We start from the raw sequence: 16350 nt of genomic DNA, 5'->3' as shown, positions 1-16350 counted from the left end.
GGTGTGCTGAGCACTGCGAATTTTGATTTCCCGTTCCCCCAAAGGATGTTTGATCTCAGATTTACACTTTATAAAATGAAGAAGGGTACGGCACCTCAGTCCCCTGGCAATCTTCCTGCTTTCAGTGGTAGGTGCCTTTCTTTTCCCAAGTATCGCAGCGCTGCAGCGATTGACACACTTGATTTAAGAGTTTGATTTACAGACCGATACTCGGGCTGAAAGTCAGCAGTTCCAGGGCTGCATAAATCAGCCTGTCTCTGGGACTAATACTTCCTTATTTATAATTTCGACAGGAGATGGAATTCTTTCTCAATTCTTTACATTTCTTTCAGATGTAATCGACCACCCTGTCCTTTGGTTTAAAGCTATGTGACTTTGCCACAAATAGAGGGAGGGGAAAGTAAGCCGAGTCGAGGAATTGCTGTGCTATAAAAGCTCCATATTGTGTGCTCTTGGACTTTGCTTTCTCCCAGCTTCCTTCAAGCCCACACAAGAGATGGACTTGAGGTTTTTTTGGCTTTCTTCCCCTCCCCCCTCCCTCCATACATACGCTGACCTTTTAGAAAAATAAATAAAAGATAAAGAAGGACCTGGAATGTTGCAGAATGTGTGTACATTTTGCTCTCTGTTGTTTTCTGCTGGGATTACTTGTTTACAATGGGGGAGAGAGGGAGGGCAGAGGAAGGGAGGTCTGTGGCCTTAACTGAAATTAGTGGCATTTCAGAGTGATCTTGTTAGGTGGTCTGCAGTTTAAAGACCTAAATCCTTGTAATCCCCCCATGCCTCCTTGGCCACTACTCCTTTTGCTCTTGTTCTCTCACTTTCAAAAAAACCCACCCCAAAGTCAGCCTCTCTGTCTCACAGATACAGGCGCTCAGCGTACACACAGACACAGACATACCCGCACACTCTCTCTCACATGCTCCCATTTGCACGTTGTACCTGTATAACAAATTAATGCTTGAGCTACATCTGTTCCCACTACAGGACTGGGCTTGTAAAATGCTCTCTCTAGAATGCAGACGCACACTGAATATTTTTATTTATTTTCTGAAAAACACCCAGCTGCCAGACTTTCAGTTTGTGATTACACTTAAAACAAATTCAAATTGAAATTTCAGCCATAAATCAAATGCCCCAAATTAGTTCCTCTTGTGGGTTTGAACATGCTCTTTGGATTTTAAGGTCAGAAGATATCCGTTTTCACCGTGCTGAAAAGTTTAAAAATATACTACATTTTCAGGGGAAAAAATAAATATGGTTTGCATTATAAAGCAGTACATCAATGTGCGCGTATGCGCACACACACCAGAGCTGAGGAAGCTGGACGCTGTCAGAGCACCTTTGAGGGCTAATAGCACCTAATTGTTAAGCAAGGCAGGAACCGTGGTGGCAGTTTAGCCAAGGAGACTACAGCAGAGTGCCTTGAGATGTGATATTTACCCTGTGAGAGAATAAAAGTTTATTCCTTAGTCTTCAACTTGAAAAAATAGTAAAAATTAAATAAATACACAAAATACTTCTCTTGGCAGGCTTTATAACTTTTTTTTTTTTTTTAAAAAAAGAGGCATTTACAAGTGGTTTCAAAATGGCTGTGTTACATCTGTCAGCGGGTGAAGGGAACACCCACAAATTGTGTTTTTATCTCTTGAAGTTTTGTTCCACTTGAGCAATAAAAGCCGGATTTGCTGCTGGTTTGTGTGATTGGGGTAATCTGAGCATTGAGTATGGTTTTAAAACTTCTGCAGTTGGTTGGGTTTATAAGTTTTAAGAAACTCCTGGGGTGGTGGAGCTCTTGGGTTTTGTTTTACCCTGGCAATGGGGTAGGGTTGATTTGCGAACACCTGGCACAGGCAAGTTCATCTTGGTTCCCTGGCCTGTCCCTCCCAACAAATGGTTTGGCAGGAACCCCCCTTATCTTTGATGTTAATGTCATCAGCAGTTTCTTGGTTACAATGCTATTCTTTCTCTGGGAGTTGAAAGACTATCGTCAAGTAGTCTCTGAACACACATGGAGTATTCTCCAGCCTGGACTCCACACCGACAGCTTAAATCCCCTCTCTTTTGGGGAATATCCTCCTGCATGAGGGTAATGCTGAAAGGTGTAGTGCACTCACAGCTGCTCTCATGCTCAGGAGAAGTGATAGATGGTGGGAACCTAAAAGTTTGCAGGGGAAAGCTTTCATCTGACTGGCTCGAAGCAATGGAGGAGGAGGTATTTGGGAGTGCGCGTTTTGGATGGGAGCCATTTCAGTGGGAAATGAGCAACTTCTCCCATTCCCTTCACTAGTCCTGTTGAAAGCCAAGTCAGGATGGCAGCGGTGGGCAGTCCTCCCTCTCCACTGATCCCTTCCCTAGCTTGGCTGCAAATGCTGAGTTGCTCTTGCTCTCAGTAACCGCTGTTGCACAAGACGATGGCCTGAGCGGCTGTGCCGGCACACGAGGCTATGGGAGAGGAAGCAGATCGTGACAGTGGGAGAGCAAAGGCAGGCAGGGGTCTGCTGTGTATCTTTGCCGCTTTTTATCTTATTAACATGTTAGTAAAAACCTCGCCAAGGCAACCTGAGCTGGTTGCCTGTAGAATAATTGCTCGTATTGCCTCCTTATAGGTCAGAGAAGGGGGAGTTTAAGTGAGTTAAAAGAATAATTGTTCAGAGGGGACAGTCTGTTCAAGGGGGGTTGTAACTGCAAACCACTGTGACTGAGGTCCAGTTTTATTGCTTTTAATCCTGCAGAATTCATGCTGGTTTTGTGGGGCAGATGGTTTCTGGTCAGACTCACATAAGCCACACAATTGCAATATGTTTAATGACAAATTCTGTGTACTAGATAATAGTGATGTGTAAGCAGGAAGATACTGTAAGTTAATTTTGGGAGCAGCAGTCTGGAGTGAGGATTGCTGTTTCTCTTTTCTCCTGAGGAATCACAACTGGCCAGCTCTCCATTCAGTATAGAATGGAGGCTCAGGGCTTTGACCTGATACCAAGACCCCTCTGTGCTGTTAGATGACTCTGGGATAACAGTTCTGTCCATGAGCCAGCCAGATAGTGCACTGCAGCTGCGTTTCACTAGTGCAATGAATAGTGGTGCTGCCTGTGACCAAGGTGGGGAATGGTTGCAGGTCATTAAACTGTGCAACCCACCGTGCGGAAAGTCACTGAACCTAAAAACTTCAGTATGTGACAGAGATCAGCTGTTGGACTGAGGATAGGAAAGATATTCACAATTTTTGTAATTAATATTAGCAGAAATACTGGGGAGCAGATATGAAATGCTTTGGTTCACAGTAGCACTAATATGGGAGAGCAGATTACCTGCATCTCTCTAGGATTATAGATCTTGCTTATACCTTCTTCCCAGTCAGCTGCTTTTGATGTATGTTAGAGTTAGGATTTTTAGACACTTCTTATATGTGTTTCCAGTCTTTCAGTGACTTCTGCCTATCTTTGCACATGTGAAGACAAGGAAAGAAATCATTTGCATCATAGCTATTTTCTTCTCTGTGGCTCTGAAAGAAATTACATTTAATGTCATTTAACACTGCTTATGATGCTGAGTGAACAGTGTTTCAGGACACACCACAGATACTAGTAAAGATTTACAAGCTCCATTTTACTGGATGGAGGGACTCAGAGCAATGCAGAACTCACTCAGGCATCTCTCAGCAGAGCAGTTACAAAGCCAGCACTTGGGACTCAGAACTCCTTTCCTATCTGGACAATCAGATGGGCAAATTTGAAAGGTGCTTATTCCAGATTAAAATACATTTTGGAATAAGGTAACTTTTGCTACGGTTCCATCCTGTGTGGCATTTTAGACGTTGTGGTGTCAAAGGCAACATGAGTGTGAAGATATCCAGGGCAGGTAGAGCAGGTCTAGTGTGGGTTTCATTGGTTTAGTACTGCAGAGTAATCATGTTTGAGTACTTGAATGTAATATGAACAAAGCCAACCAGCTGAAGTATTGATCTGCCACTTCTCTTCACCCTTTCTTAGTATCTGGCAAGCTGGAACATTTAAAACTTCTCAGCAAAATTTGCAGGGAAGGACTGGGCCGCTGCTCCTCTTTTTAACTGGGAAACTGAGCAGAGAAGCCACCCCCACAGTTACCCAGACTGTCTGTGGAAAATACAGGACTTGATCCAGGTCCCAAGTCTTTATTTATTCAGTTAAGTATTTATTCAGTTGAGGAAATGTAGAGGAAAGCTGTTCTAACAAGAGGTAAAACGGCAAACTCTTTTTTGCAAACCCATTCTGACACCTGGCATTTAAGTTTTTCCAGAAACTGAGTGTGAGGATCAGCAGAAGAATGGAGTTTTTGAGAAAAGAGCAGAACTGAACCTACTCACAGGATCATGTCACAGAGTCATTAGATATTTCAGTGGATACCTTCATTTTGTACTTGTCATTTGAATTACTTTCTTGGTTTACTTGTGTTTATGTTGTAGGTGCTGTCTTCAGGGCAGTGTTATTTGTCACAATGCCGTTATAGAGAAGGGTGCTGACATCAAGGACTGTTTGATTGGAAGCGATCAGAGGCTGGAAACCAAAGGTAAGTGCAGAAGCTGCATTTACTGTGCATTTGTAATCATTTTCAGAACTTTTTCCTTGAGATTTTACTCCTGCCTCTTCATGAAGTACCAATACACAGTGACAGTTTTGCAGTGGAGTGTCCTATAATATCAGGATTTGTTTTTCATGGAAAGTACAGCTTCTTGGCATGAGAATAGTTCAGAGACTTGATCCTCTGAAGTTGGCAGCAAAGCTCTGTTGTTCTTGTTATAAAGAACAAGATTGGGTGCTGAGACAGTCTTTTCCCAGAGACCACAATTGGATCAGCTTGAGGTTGTCCTCAGCAGAAGGAGCCATTATTTTGACTAGTAATCTTTGTCAGTGTCAGGGGCAAAGCAGTCAAATTCCTGATCACACAGACATCCTTCTCTGTGTATGCTGTCAACCTATGGTGCCTGTATGTTCCCATTCACCTTGCTCCAAGCCAAAGCTCGAGGTGGAGCATCGAACTAGGAGCTGCTGGTCTCCATACTAAAGACAAGGGCAGCTATATTCAGATCTTTACTGCTATGAAGTGCTATTTTGGGGCTTCAGAAAGGATACAGCTACGTGGCCCTCATTTAGGCAAAGTTCAGCCATCCAGTGGAAGTGTTCGTGGTGAGGGCTCGTTGGTAACCGCCTGAGTGGAACTGTTGATTTCCTGCCCTAAGAGATAATGGGCAGGAAATGGCTGTCTCAGTGACTGCATCCCAAGCAGAGGCTTTTTAATGAATATTTATGGTTAGGGTTTGGCAGATCCCTGCTCTCGTGTGTGGACTGAGGACAAAAGTGAGTTCCTTCGCAGGCTCCATGTGAAGTTATTTAGTCAGATCAAGATTTATTTCCTTGCTTTGTCTTCGTGGGTGGATTCCCAATTGGTGATACAGAGCAGGGTTTGCACTTAACGTAGTATAGCGTAACCTATTGTCAGCTTTGCATATGACAAATTTTCCTTTAAATTGAAACTAAAAGTAAAAAGGGCTCATGAAAACAAAGTATTGATCTTGCAGTTTGCAAGTCTCAGATACTGGAGGTAACACACACAGAGTGTTCTGTGCACTGTGTCCTTGGGCCCTGTGTGGCTCTGTGTCTACTCATAAGCTTTACCCATCACATCAGTCTGAATCAGTGTCCCTTATGGGGTTCATTGCCCCCCGTCACTGAAGATTTGCACTATTCATGATGCTCCATTTGTGTCCTCCCCTGAGCACAGAATCATAGAATCATTTAGGTTGGAAGAGTCCTTTAAGATCATCAGGTCCACCCACAAACCTAACACTGCCAAGTCCACCCCTAAACCATGTCCCTGAGTGCCACATCTACATATCTGCATGAATCGTCAGGAGAGGTGAATCGGGTCACATTTGGTTGTTAACCTGCAGTGGGAACTGTGAGGACACAGGGTGCAGACTTAGCTAATATTTTAGAAAATAGGAGTATGTTTGATTTCTTTAGTAGATCATACCAAACAGAAATATGACCCTTTGACCTTGCTCACATCTGTTTCAGAAGTCTCTTCCAGGGTGCAGATCCTAGTCTGGTTGATTGTAGTATGGAAACTGTTCTTTCTTCTTGTTTGTCCTTGTCATCCTTGTCTGAATATTTTTCAGGGTCTGTAGATGTATTTGCAGGGAGAGTAACGGAGCTGTAACCTGTGGTTCATTTGCCTGTTCTTGTAGAGTCTATTGCTCACCTCCCCAAAGCTGAAACCCACTTCTTAATGAGTCTGGGGGCCCTCAAGTTAAACTGGTCAGAAACGTATGATTGACGTTAGCAAAGACATATTCAGTCGATTATAAATACACCATTATGCTGAGCAAGAAAAAATAATAAAGCCTCAGTTCATTTCCCTGCCTCAGTTTCCTAACCATTCTAGAATTTCTTTGGGCTGGGGGTCAGGTTTGCCTCGGTGGTCTGGGATCTGTCTGCGAAGTTCATGACTTATTTCCTGAACTGTGGAGTCTTTCCAGCCCAGTATGTCTCTTCTGACCTCAGCTGGTCCTGTAGTAAACTGGGTCTTCTCTTTTTTGCTGTGAAAGCATGCCATGACTTCCTTTCCCCTGCCCAAGAGTTCCTGTATCCTGTGCCAAGCTTTTGGTGTGGCCCTCTAAGTCTGTTTCCATATTGCCCCTTTCATCAAAACTTTGGCTGTGTTGTTCTGTTTGGTAACTTTTCCTTCTTCAAACTCGAGCCTCCATGGCCAGGTTAGGAAAAAACCTAGTTCTCTTGGGTAGGAGCCACCTTTTCTTGCAAGCTGATCACCCTTCAGCAGATGTAAGCAGTAGCAGCTGGCTGCTGACCCCAGTCTGTGCAGCAAAACTGCACACACCTTCCCAGAAACATTAAAAAAATAAAAATACAGCAATCCCTTATTCCAAAGCATCAGCCAGGATTCATCAAAGGTAGAAATATCCCTGAATCATCCTACACAGCCCCAGGCAGATCCCACAGTTGGCTTTGCTGCAGAACTGGCTGTATGCTCCCTGCTCTACCGTACGAGTCCTGGCCACACTGCCCAGGCAGCTCGGGGTACAAGAGCTCTTTGAGCCAGTGGTTCACTGACCTCTCACAAAATGAATTCCAGTCCCATGCAAGGAGGATGGCAGGAGAACAGCTACCACAAATGATAGGCAAACGTAACTCAAACCAGCTCTCATCCTTCTCCTTCTGCAGAGTAATATGGGTGTATTTAGGGTGGTCCAAATGGTACAGCTGGGAGTAATGGGATTGAATTAAACACAATTTAGGTTGGCCATCTAGAGCATTTTCCTAATGATGTGGTCTGGTAGGCTGTGGGATAATCTCCCTGGGGACATGGTGGGAGACCTCATCACTTAATAATGGGCTTGGCAAATCTCTGGACACCGAAACAGAGGGAACACTTCAACACTGGTTACTGGGGTAGATGAGATGCAGCCTAGTACTTTCAAACTAAAAATAAAGTTGGAGGTACAGGAGGGAGCAGGTAACTGTCAGCAGTGATGTCCCAGTCCTGCGTTGACTTCAGCCCTGTCACAGCGCTGGCCAGAGATGGTATTTTTAAGTGTCTCTGTTAAAGTCAAGGTATGGCAGTTTATTTAACTTCTGGATTTGCAAGCCATGCCTCCTGAGAGCCACACTATTTTCTTCCTACTGCTTTTATTACCATGCCTAGGAAACGTCCACTTTCCTTCCTCTTTGATACTTTAGTTTTAGGAATTTGCTAACAGAGAATTAACAGATGGTCCTTGTGAAAGCTACCTCACTGGGTAGCACTTTGAAAAACATGTTGGTACCTTAGAAAAAGGCAACAATTATTGAAGGGATGGGAAATGGCAGACAGCATTCCGAAGGACTGTAATTGCTCAGAGCATTCAATCACTGTTGAAGGCAGTCATTAGGATCATGCTGCAGCATTTTTGATAAACCTGTTTTTAAAGAGGAGCTCAAAAGCAGCATGCACTCATTGAAGCAGGACTAGGGAGAGGGAGTGCTGGGGATGGGCCAGTCATGGAGTCAGATGAGCCCTAGAGTCAGTAAGTACAGCTCCCAAAAGAGTCTCCAGGCCGATTCAGCAGGGAGTACATTATACATCTGGTACAGGTTAGACAGGAAGGAGCATATATGGTAAAGTGGCCTAACCTTTCTTGAAAGCAACACCAGGAGCAGAGACAGTAAACACACGCACAAAGGACAGAACTGGCAAAATTGATATAAAACTCAACACCTTATCCCTCGCCTTCATCTCTGTTGTTGTTGGGGCAGGGGGGGTTTATTTGCATTGGGAGTTACGGAGCCAAGTATTGTTTAGGGACAACTTGAATCACTGCACACCCAGGAAGTGCATTACAGTCTTGTTGTTGCCACAAAGCATACATTCAGAAAGGGAAAAAATACCAGCATTCGGGACGCTGATGTAATCCTAGCTTGGGGTAGCAGCATTGCCTCCTTTATGCTGCACACTAAAACTTGTTCCTGTTTTTTATTCCACCATATATTTTCATTTTCCTTGGTGCCCTGACATAGTCAACAGCCAGAATGAGTGGTGCTTGCTGAATGTTGCTGAATATGAGAGGGTCTCCATATTCCTCATTTTCCTTTTTTCAGTTTCTGTCTGAAACCTTCATTACTGTGCCCTGTGCAAGAGACACAATCCCTCCTTTCTATGGCTTTTCTGCAGCCTTCACAACTGTTAACAGCCTCATTTTCACCTCCTCAGTATGAACATGATTGGGTTTTCCTCCTGTTTTACCTCTCTTATTTTAGCCTTAGCATTTTCTTTGTAAATATTGGGAGGGAAGGTTTAGTCCATTGAAAAAAAAAACCAGTTTTATTTCACATGATGATGTTGACCCTTGCATGGACCATTAGCAGTGTCAGAAACTTGTACTCCATTGTGCAGCTTTCTGCTGCTTCAGCTGATGGGAACTGATAGTAGTGGGTCTTCTTCTTTAAGGGGAGATGGATCTGCAATGGAACAAGAGAAACTCTTTGCCGGGAGGTTTCACAGATGTCCATGGGCACCAGCAGCCCTGAGATCCACTCCTGGTGCTGGCAGGCAAAGGCTGTTGTTACTGTAGGATTTACTGCTCCTGCCCCCAGCATCAGCCATGGGGCCCCAACTACATCACCCATGTCCTACCTGATCCTGAGTCCTGCTTCACAGCTCTCCACTACAGCTTTGTCCCAGGACCAGCCTCATCTCATTCCTAGCCTTCTCTTTGGTTTTTCCCCTCATCTTTCTCCCATGGAGACTTCTGTTTTTCTCTCTTACTCCGTTATCCCCAGACACTCACCCGACTCCTCCTCTGGTATGACCATAGCTGCTATTTCCAGTCCCCTTGCCTAGCAGCTCCACTTTCCATCTGGCACTCCTCAGCTGGACTGCATCCCTTTCCGTACTGCGGTCGTGCCCGGGCAGGCTCGTACTGGGCACAGGAGGGAGGTGGTTCTGTGCAGAGTGCTGCACTGGTCCATACAGCATGAAGGAAGCCCTGCCTTCCTCCTGCACTTCTGTGGTCAAGTGTGCTCACTGCAGACAGTCTCTGGAGCTTTTAGCTGCCCTCCTGAGAACACGTGCAAACTGAGATTCTTTTTTTCCAAAGGCTTATCGCGTAGCCAAAACTGTGTGGTTTCTCACAAGAAGAGAAAAAGGCACATATCCAGTGAGGACTGGCTCCTGTTTCCGATCACTTTCCAAGTCCTGTTCCAAGCTTGGAGTCCTAGGACTTCTCAATGAAACAGAGTAAGATTGTTTTATTTTAATGAGGGCCAAAGAGCACATTTTTCTCTAATGGCATCCTCTGAAGGCAGGTACAGTTCATGAAACCTCCACATGTGAATGGGTGACTGCTTGTGAGGAGGTTTCACCCGAGCCAAGATTTAGCAGGATAGGTACAGGAAGGAACTGAGAGACTTTCTGATGCTCTTGCTACATTCAAGTATCATCTTGCATCAAGAGCATCTGCTCTTGCAAGATGCTGAGTACCTCCTGGTGCAGTCTTCAGGAACTGAAAACACTTAGCACGACACAGGGTCGGGATCAGAAAGCATGCTGCAGTGCAGATGGGAGTTATGAAAGCTCATGAAGAACAGACACAGACTAAACAGTGCACACATGTATATTGTGCACGGGGGTGCAAAATGAGCTGGAGGTGATGTAGGAATGGTGTGAATTTATAGCAAAGCTGAGAGATCCACAAGATTTCTCCATAAAGTAGTTTAACTACTGAGTGTCCATGGCAAAGATATTGTTGGCAGTTAAAACAGGCATCTCTTAAATAGTTGACATTTTTGTTTCAGCGACTATGCGGTGACTACATTTCTAACTAATCCTAATAAGCCTCTTTTCCAAGTTGTATAAAAATGGTTTATGAGTTCTGGCCTTAGCAGTGGCATGAAACTTCCTTAGAATATCCATCCAGCAATGCTTTGTCCTCCCCTCTGCCGCTGGGGACTGTCCCACTTGTGCGTACTGCCATTCCCGGCCAGGGAAGTTCAGGCTTCCCAAGTCAGCGGGTTAAACGAGCTGCCACATTTGCAGCATGCTGATTGTGAAGTCTACCCATAAGGCAGCAGTTCATAACCTTGTGGAAATATTTTTACATGCTCCACGCAGAGAAAATAACCACTTGTGCTCTGCTAGAGCTCAGCCACATGAAAGAGCCAGGAAGAACACCCCAATGGATGCTGAGAAAGGAAAGGGACCTCTACTGGTATCCAGTGCAGCAGGCAAATAGGACACCTCTGCCATCTTAGCAGGAAGCGTGGACAGTCTTCAGACTGTTGTTTCTGAGATCCCTGCTTGCATTTGCTTGAGGTGGTGATATCCCAGGGGAGCACACTGATCAGTATAATCCATCTCTTTCTTAAACGCTTTGCTGGGACTCTGCCCCAACACTAGGACTTCAAGTGCATCTGCCTCCTCAAGGAGCTTTCTATCTTAGGCATATCCCCAGCTCTTGGTCTTCTTTTTCCTTTACTAAACTTTCTTCTAAGACCCTGACTGATCACTTTTCCATATACCTCTCTTTCCAGTTCCTTCACTCCCCCCATCCATCTGCTCCAAGCCACAGTAAATTCATCTCTCATCCGGCACTGAATTCAGTGTTACCTTTACTTTACACTCTCAAGTCACATCTATCCCCCAGAAGGCTGCGAGAGCAGAGGGGTTAATACTGGTTGAACCTCACCTGAACCAGGTGAGCACCAGCACTGAGCACTGGTGGTTGTTGGGGATGGGTATAAGGCAGGAGGGAGATCTCTACTGCCAGCCTGTTCTGTGGGCTGGAGGCCCCAGCTGTGGGCCAGAGCTGATTTGCCTGGAGCTACCACCAGCCCCATTCCCAGTGCCCCTGGAGTGAGCTGCACATCCCACCTTGGGAGCAGCTGGAGCACTCAGCTCATGAGCAGCATCACTGCTGGAGACCCACAGTCTGGGCTGATGGCATCGCAGCGGGGCTGGCCCGGGGCTTGGGAGAAATTGTGAGACACTCCTGGCCTTTGGGGCCACAGTGTGGTCACCCTGGTCTCCAGTGATCACGTAAGTAAAGCCTGGCTGGGAAGAGAGCAGGCCTTAACTGGAAAGTCCCAGTGTTCTGTAAACACAAACAAATCAGCCCCCATCACCTGCTTCCCTTCTTTATCTGTACATGTAATTTAAAACACCCTCCAGCCTCCCAAAGTCAAGCTTCAGCTGCTTCCCATCCCCTTAAGCCCCTTTAGTTCCTCTCCCCCCCCAACCTGGCTGCTTTTCCAGGGCCAACCATCACTGCAGAGACAAGTTGCTCTTCTCTCCCACTCTCTGATCCTTTCTGTCCTGGGTGAATGTGGTGGGAACCACCCACAGCGTGTTTTCGTGCATGCGTTTCTGCAGCCACCCCTCCCCCCCGCCTAGTTTTTTAAGTTAAACTATCTCTTGCTTTAAAGAGAGCAAATACACAGCAGTGGCTTTCATCACTGCTGTATAATAGAGCAGTAATTCCGTGCCAGGGACTGTTTTCTATTTTATTTTAAAGGGTTTATAAAACAGTGTATGTAATTGAGTGAGTAAACTGAACGTTTTCTGGAGCCCCTGAGGGCTGAAACTTCGTGGTGGTCCTGGGCCTAGGCCCTAACCCTTTTTTTTTCCTCTCTTTTTTTTTTTTTTCCCTCCCTTTCCCCTCCTTCCCCTCCTCCTTTACAACCCAGCGTTGCCACCAGCAGCAGCAGCAGCAATCTGTCTGGGGCTAATTGAGCAAACAACAAGGAGATGCTTTCACATGGCTTTTAAAGGAATGCTCCGGCATCCCCTTTCTGTGAGCGGCTTGGCAGGAACCTGCCAGGAAGGCTGGGGAGCGCTGGGTCCCCGGCCCCCGGCCTGCTGGTGGGGTTAGTGCTGGGCTGTGCAGTCATTTCCGCCCCTCTGTTTATTTGCATTACAATTTGTTTTTAGCCAAGCACCAAAAGCTGCTCTGCTCTCTAGCTCGCCTTGTGCGTATGTTTTTAAGGGGCTAGTGTACAGTATGTGTAAACAAATGTCTTCCCAAGCAGGAACGCATATATAACGAGTGACAGGTTTTTGATTTACACTCAGTAAAATCTCCGTGGACACTCGGTTCAAGCACCCAGGCTGACTTCAGGCTGGGCTGCGTCAGCAAGTTAAAGCAAAGTGCTAATCAGGAAGGTTGAATGTGTTGATCAGCTCTGGATTTGCTTAGCACCAGATGCTCCCAATCTGAGAAGATCTAGTCGAACATGATTTAAGGTTGCAGAGTCCAACTCTTAAGGCTTTCTGAAAGTCCTTTCTCTAATCCCTCTTCTTTCTCTGTGGGCTGAATGCATCTGTAACCCTGCCAGTGTCAGATAAAAGGCAGCCTGGTAAGAAATCCCTAATGGGGAGCTGGGGAAGGAGAAAGGGAGCTGAACAGCGAAGCATGTGAGGTACTTCTCCCTCCTCCCCCAGAGTTTCAGGCAGAGTTTCTGCAGGAACTGAGCTTGCTGGTACCAGCCAGAGCCACTGGCAACTGGCAGCCACGTCTGATAATGAAACGCTATCCACAGCTCAGTTCTCTGGCACACACACTGGAGTCTGAATTCCCTTCCCTCCACAAGGAGGGCTTTGGGAAGGAAAGAGGGAAGCAGGGTGAATCCTTATCTGCCTATCGCATCCCCTCGGGGTGCGGAATAGGGCTTTGTTTCTAGCAAAGCCATTCCCCTTATCGCTTAAAAACTTTCTCGCGGATTTTAGACAGGCAGATTCATGTGTTTCCTTTAAGCCTGTACAATAAGAAATGAGTGTGGTGATTTCATGTGAGTCTGAGGTAGCAGTGACATACCGGGCAGGCCATGTGTGCCTGCTTTGGGGAATCTGGGCCACACGGATCAAGGAGGAGATGAAACAGGCAGAGGGATGGAAGATGAGGAAATGCGTGCTCTGATTGCCCATGTGGCTTTGGCTGCTTAAGCTCCCTAAACTCACTGCTGCCTCGGTTTCCCCATCTGTAAAACAGGAATGCTCTTACTCGCCCACTCTCGAAAAGCATTTTGAACTCATCAGGTGTAAAATACAAGATACCATAAGGCAACTACAAGCATGTCAGTGCAAAATGCAAATAGTCGGTACCACCTCTGCAGCAAGGTATGTGACAGGACCCATCCCAGCTCTGCACGTTTAGGACCATGGAGGATGCTGTCTGCAATGAAGCAAGAAGTTCCTTATTAAAAAGTATTGCTACAGATAACCTATATATAGAACCATAAATTGACATGGCTCTTTATAAGCCTAGATGAAGGCATGTTTAATCTGCAGAGGCATAACGTAATTACTCTCACTGGATGGTAGCCAGGGTCTTATTCACATCATAGAAATCAACATGATAGGTAGTCTGCTTGGAGGAGGTTCAGGAATGGAGTCACAGGAGTTGCTACAGGGCCTGTTTGAGATATATTGGGAAAGCTCTTGGGGATGAGGAATGTTATAGCAAGAAGTGCTGCAGGTTGGATTTGAGGTACCTTGGCAAAGCTGTGTGGGGTCCGGGACGGGAGGAGAGAGGTGCTGAAGGCTGGACTTGGGGCTATTGGCAGAGCTGTGCTGGAGAGGTTGTGTGGTGCTACCTACATCATGCTTGCACCTGGCACTTGTACAGTCAGCCCCTCATTTTCCTGAGTGCTGCATCCACCTCTGCTCGTCCTGCCCAGAGTGCTGGAGATTGAGCTCCAAGATGTCAGCATGAGTCTCCAGGATTAATTATCAGTTGTCACTAAATACCCCAGAGCTAAATGTCTCGATCAGATGCTGAAGGTGAGAAGCAGCTCCTCGCTCTCCTTATTTTTGCCTTCACAAAGGATCTCTGAAAGGGCAGTTGTGTAGCTCACCCACTCTGTCTCTCAGGCTGAGGAGACTGCATATGATCCATACGGCTGTGGGGTTGAGGGTATAGTGGGAAATTATCTTGCCACAGTCCAAAACTCCTTGAAGTTTATAGAGCAGAATTTGATCAAACCTTTAGAGCAATGGTTTGCGTGGTGCAAAGGTTATGTCTCAAATTTTTAAACCAAGAGAAGCATCATGTTGGCCCAGCCACTTTGGGGATTACCAGTAATTTCTACATTTAGCCAAAGGTGGCATGTTTGTTGTTTTGCAGCAGTCTTGCAAAATCCACTTCCCTGAGGGGAGGAGTTTTAGATGGGTAAATAAACCACAAGTCATTATTTCCATCATCCTTGGCTATCCACCCCAACTGCTGTGTAAGGTGTGGGAGACACCACAGCCTCCATTGGTGTATCCCAGCACCTCACAGGCCTTGACCCTTTATCCCAGGCTCCAGAGACAATTGTTATTCCTAATGTGCAGGAGGTAAGATGAAGAGCCTAGGGGCATGGGTCACACCACCTGAGCTCCACCTGAGTAGGTGTCCAGCTCCCAGAGAGCAATTTAGATTCACTCCTCCCACACAGTACCCTGAGGACACCCACTTTGAGCACACCAGCTTTGTGTCATGCTCTGAGGCCACACGCTTGGGTTTTTTAGGCACTGGGCTTTCAGTTGCGTGTTTTTATTATTTTGGCTTTAGATCCCTTATTTGCAGTCCTTCCCTGACAAGCTGCTTTTGCATTTTAAAGGGAAGGCTCTTTCAGTACAGTGCGTTAACAGTGCTGGGGCAGGGACTGGCACGTTAATGTGCCCATTGGGGCTCTGCAGAGCTCCTAGGAACAGGCAAAGGAGTGACCCTGCAGAAATTGCCCCTCCAATAAAAGGAGTCTGAGGAGGGCTGTCCACCAGTACCCTCAAAGATAACTCTGCACAGAGAACTTGCTTCACACAGATACTTTTGGACAGGCTCCATCCAAAAGGGAGAAGTCAGGTTTAAATTTAAAAAAAAAAAAAAAATTTTTTTTTTTGAGCTGACAGGGCTGAGTTGGGATTGCTGAGAGGATCTCACACTGCCTCGGTGATGGCCTCCCAGTGCTGAGCAGCCCCTCTGCTCCCCAACCTCCAAGCAGTTTGAGAGCACACAGTGCTCTTTAGAGCCAGGGTGGATTACTTACTGTTAATTTTATGTCAGATCTCCATGTTGGGTGTTGGTTCCCTGCCTTAGCCTAGGTGTACACCTGTCAGTAGCAGCTGTGACTTCCGTAGGGTCTCTCTTGTTTATTAGTGACACATACATGTGAAAACTCTCATTAGAGAAACCTCCTAATGTTTGGTCAGTTGTTTAGGCTTTCGCCATGTGTGTGGGATAGTGTCAGAGAGAAGCTGGAGTCCAGCGAATCTGTGTTTGAGTTCCCCGGAATCTGCTTTTCTCATTTGTTTTAAAGTTGCAGATTTGAAAAATGCAAGGTCTGAAGCTCTGCTGCAAAACTCAATTCCTCTTCTTTTCCTCCCTCTCTCTTTTCAGCCAAACATGTTAATGAAGTCATTGTGGGCACCGAACAGCTGATGGAGATATAACCCAAGTAGGTTTTAAAGATGATTTTATGGAAGCCAGCAGCAGAACCAGATGTTCAAGTGTCGTAAGATCATCCGTACAGATCAGTACTGGCACAGCTTACCCTGTCGTTGCTCCTTTCCTGTTCAGCTTTATATTTATGTCTTAATAAAGAAGTATTTACAGAGCGGTGTGTCCGTCAGCCCCTCCCCCCTCATTGGGATGCGCGCGGGTTGGTGCCGGGTTATATCGGTTCCTGCGCGCCCGGCCAACGCACTGTACTTTTCCAGCAGAAGGGAGAGCGGGGACCACACAGACTGTGCCCACTCCAAAGAATGACTTAGCCGCCCTCCCTGTGGTGTAAACCACGTCCCTGCAGTCCTGCACCACCATCCCGAGCCTGGGAGAAACTT

General features: G+C 46.1%; 1 protein-coding gene across 1 annotated transcript in view; it reads left to right on the top strand.

Annotated features, from left to right (window-relative positions):
- The window catches only part of EIF2B3 (eukaryotic translation initiation factor 2B subunit gamma), a 100086-nt gene extending 83962 nt beyond the window's left edge, over positions 1–16124 (top strand). The window contains exons 10-11 of the mRNA XM_032696879.1: positions 4448–4551; positions 15908–16124. Coding sequence (XP_032552770.1) covers positions 4448–4551; positions 15908–15960 — 157 coding nt within the window. The 3' untranslated portion in view covers positions 15961–16124. The remainder of the gene's footprint in view (positions 1–4447; positions 4552–15907) is intronic.
- The last annotated feature ends 226 nt before the right edge of the window (positions 16125–16350 follow it).

Source organism: Chiroxiphia lanceolata, chromosome 9 (assembly GCF_009829145.1).
Source record: "Chiroxiphia lanceolata isolate bChiLan1 chromosome 9, bChiLan1.pri, whole genome shotgun sequence".
Classification (NCBI taxonomy): domain Eukaryota; kingdom Metazoa; phylum Chordata; class Aves; order Passeriformes; family Pipridae; genus Chiroxiphia; species Chiroxiphia lanceolata.
Note: the sequence above shows the minus strand (reverse complement) of the source record. Positions and strands in the feature narration are given on the sequence as shown.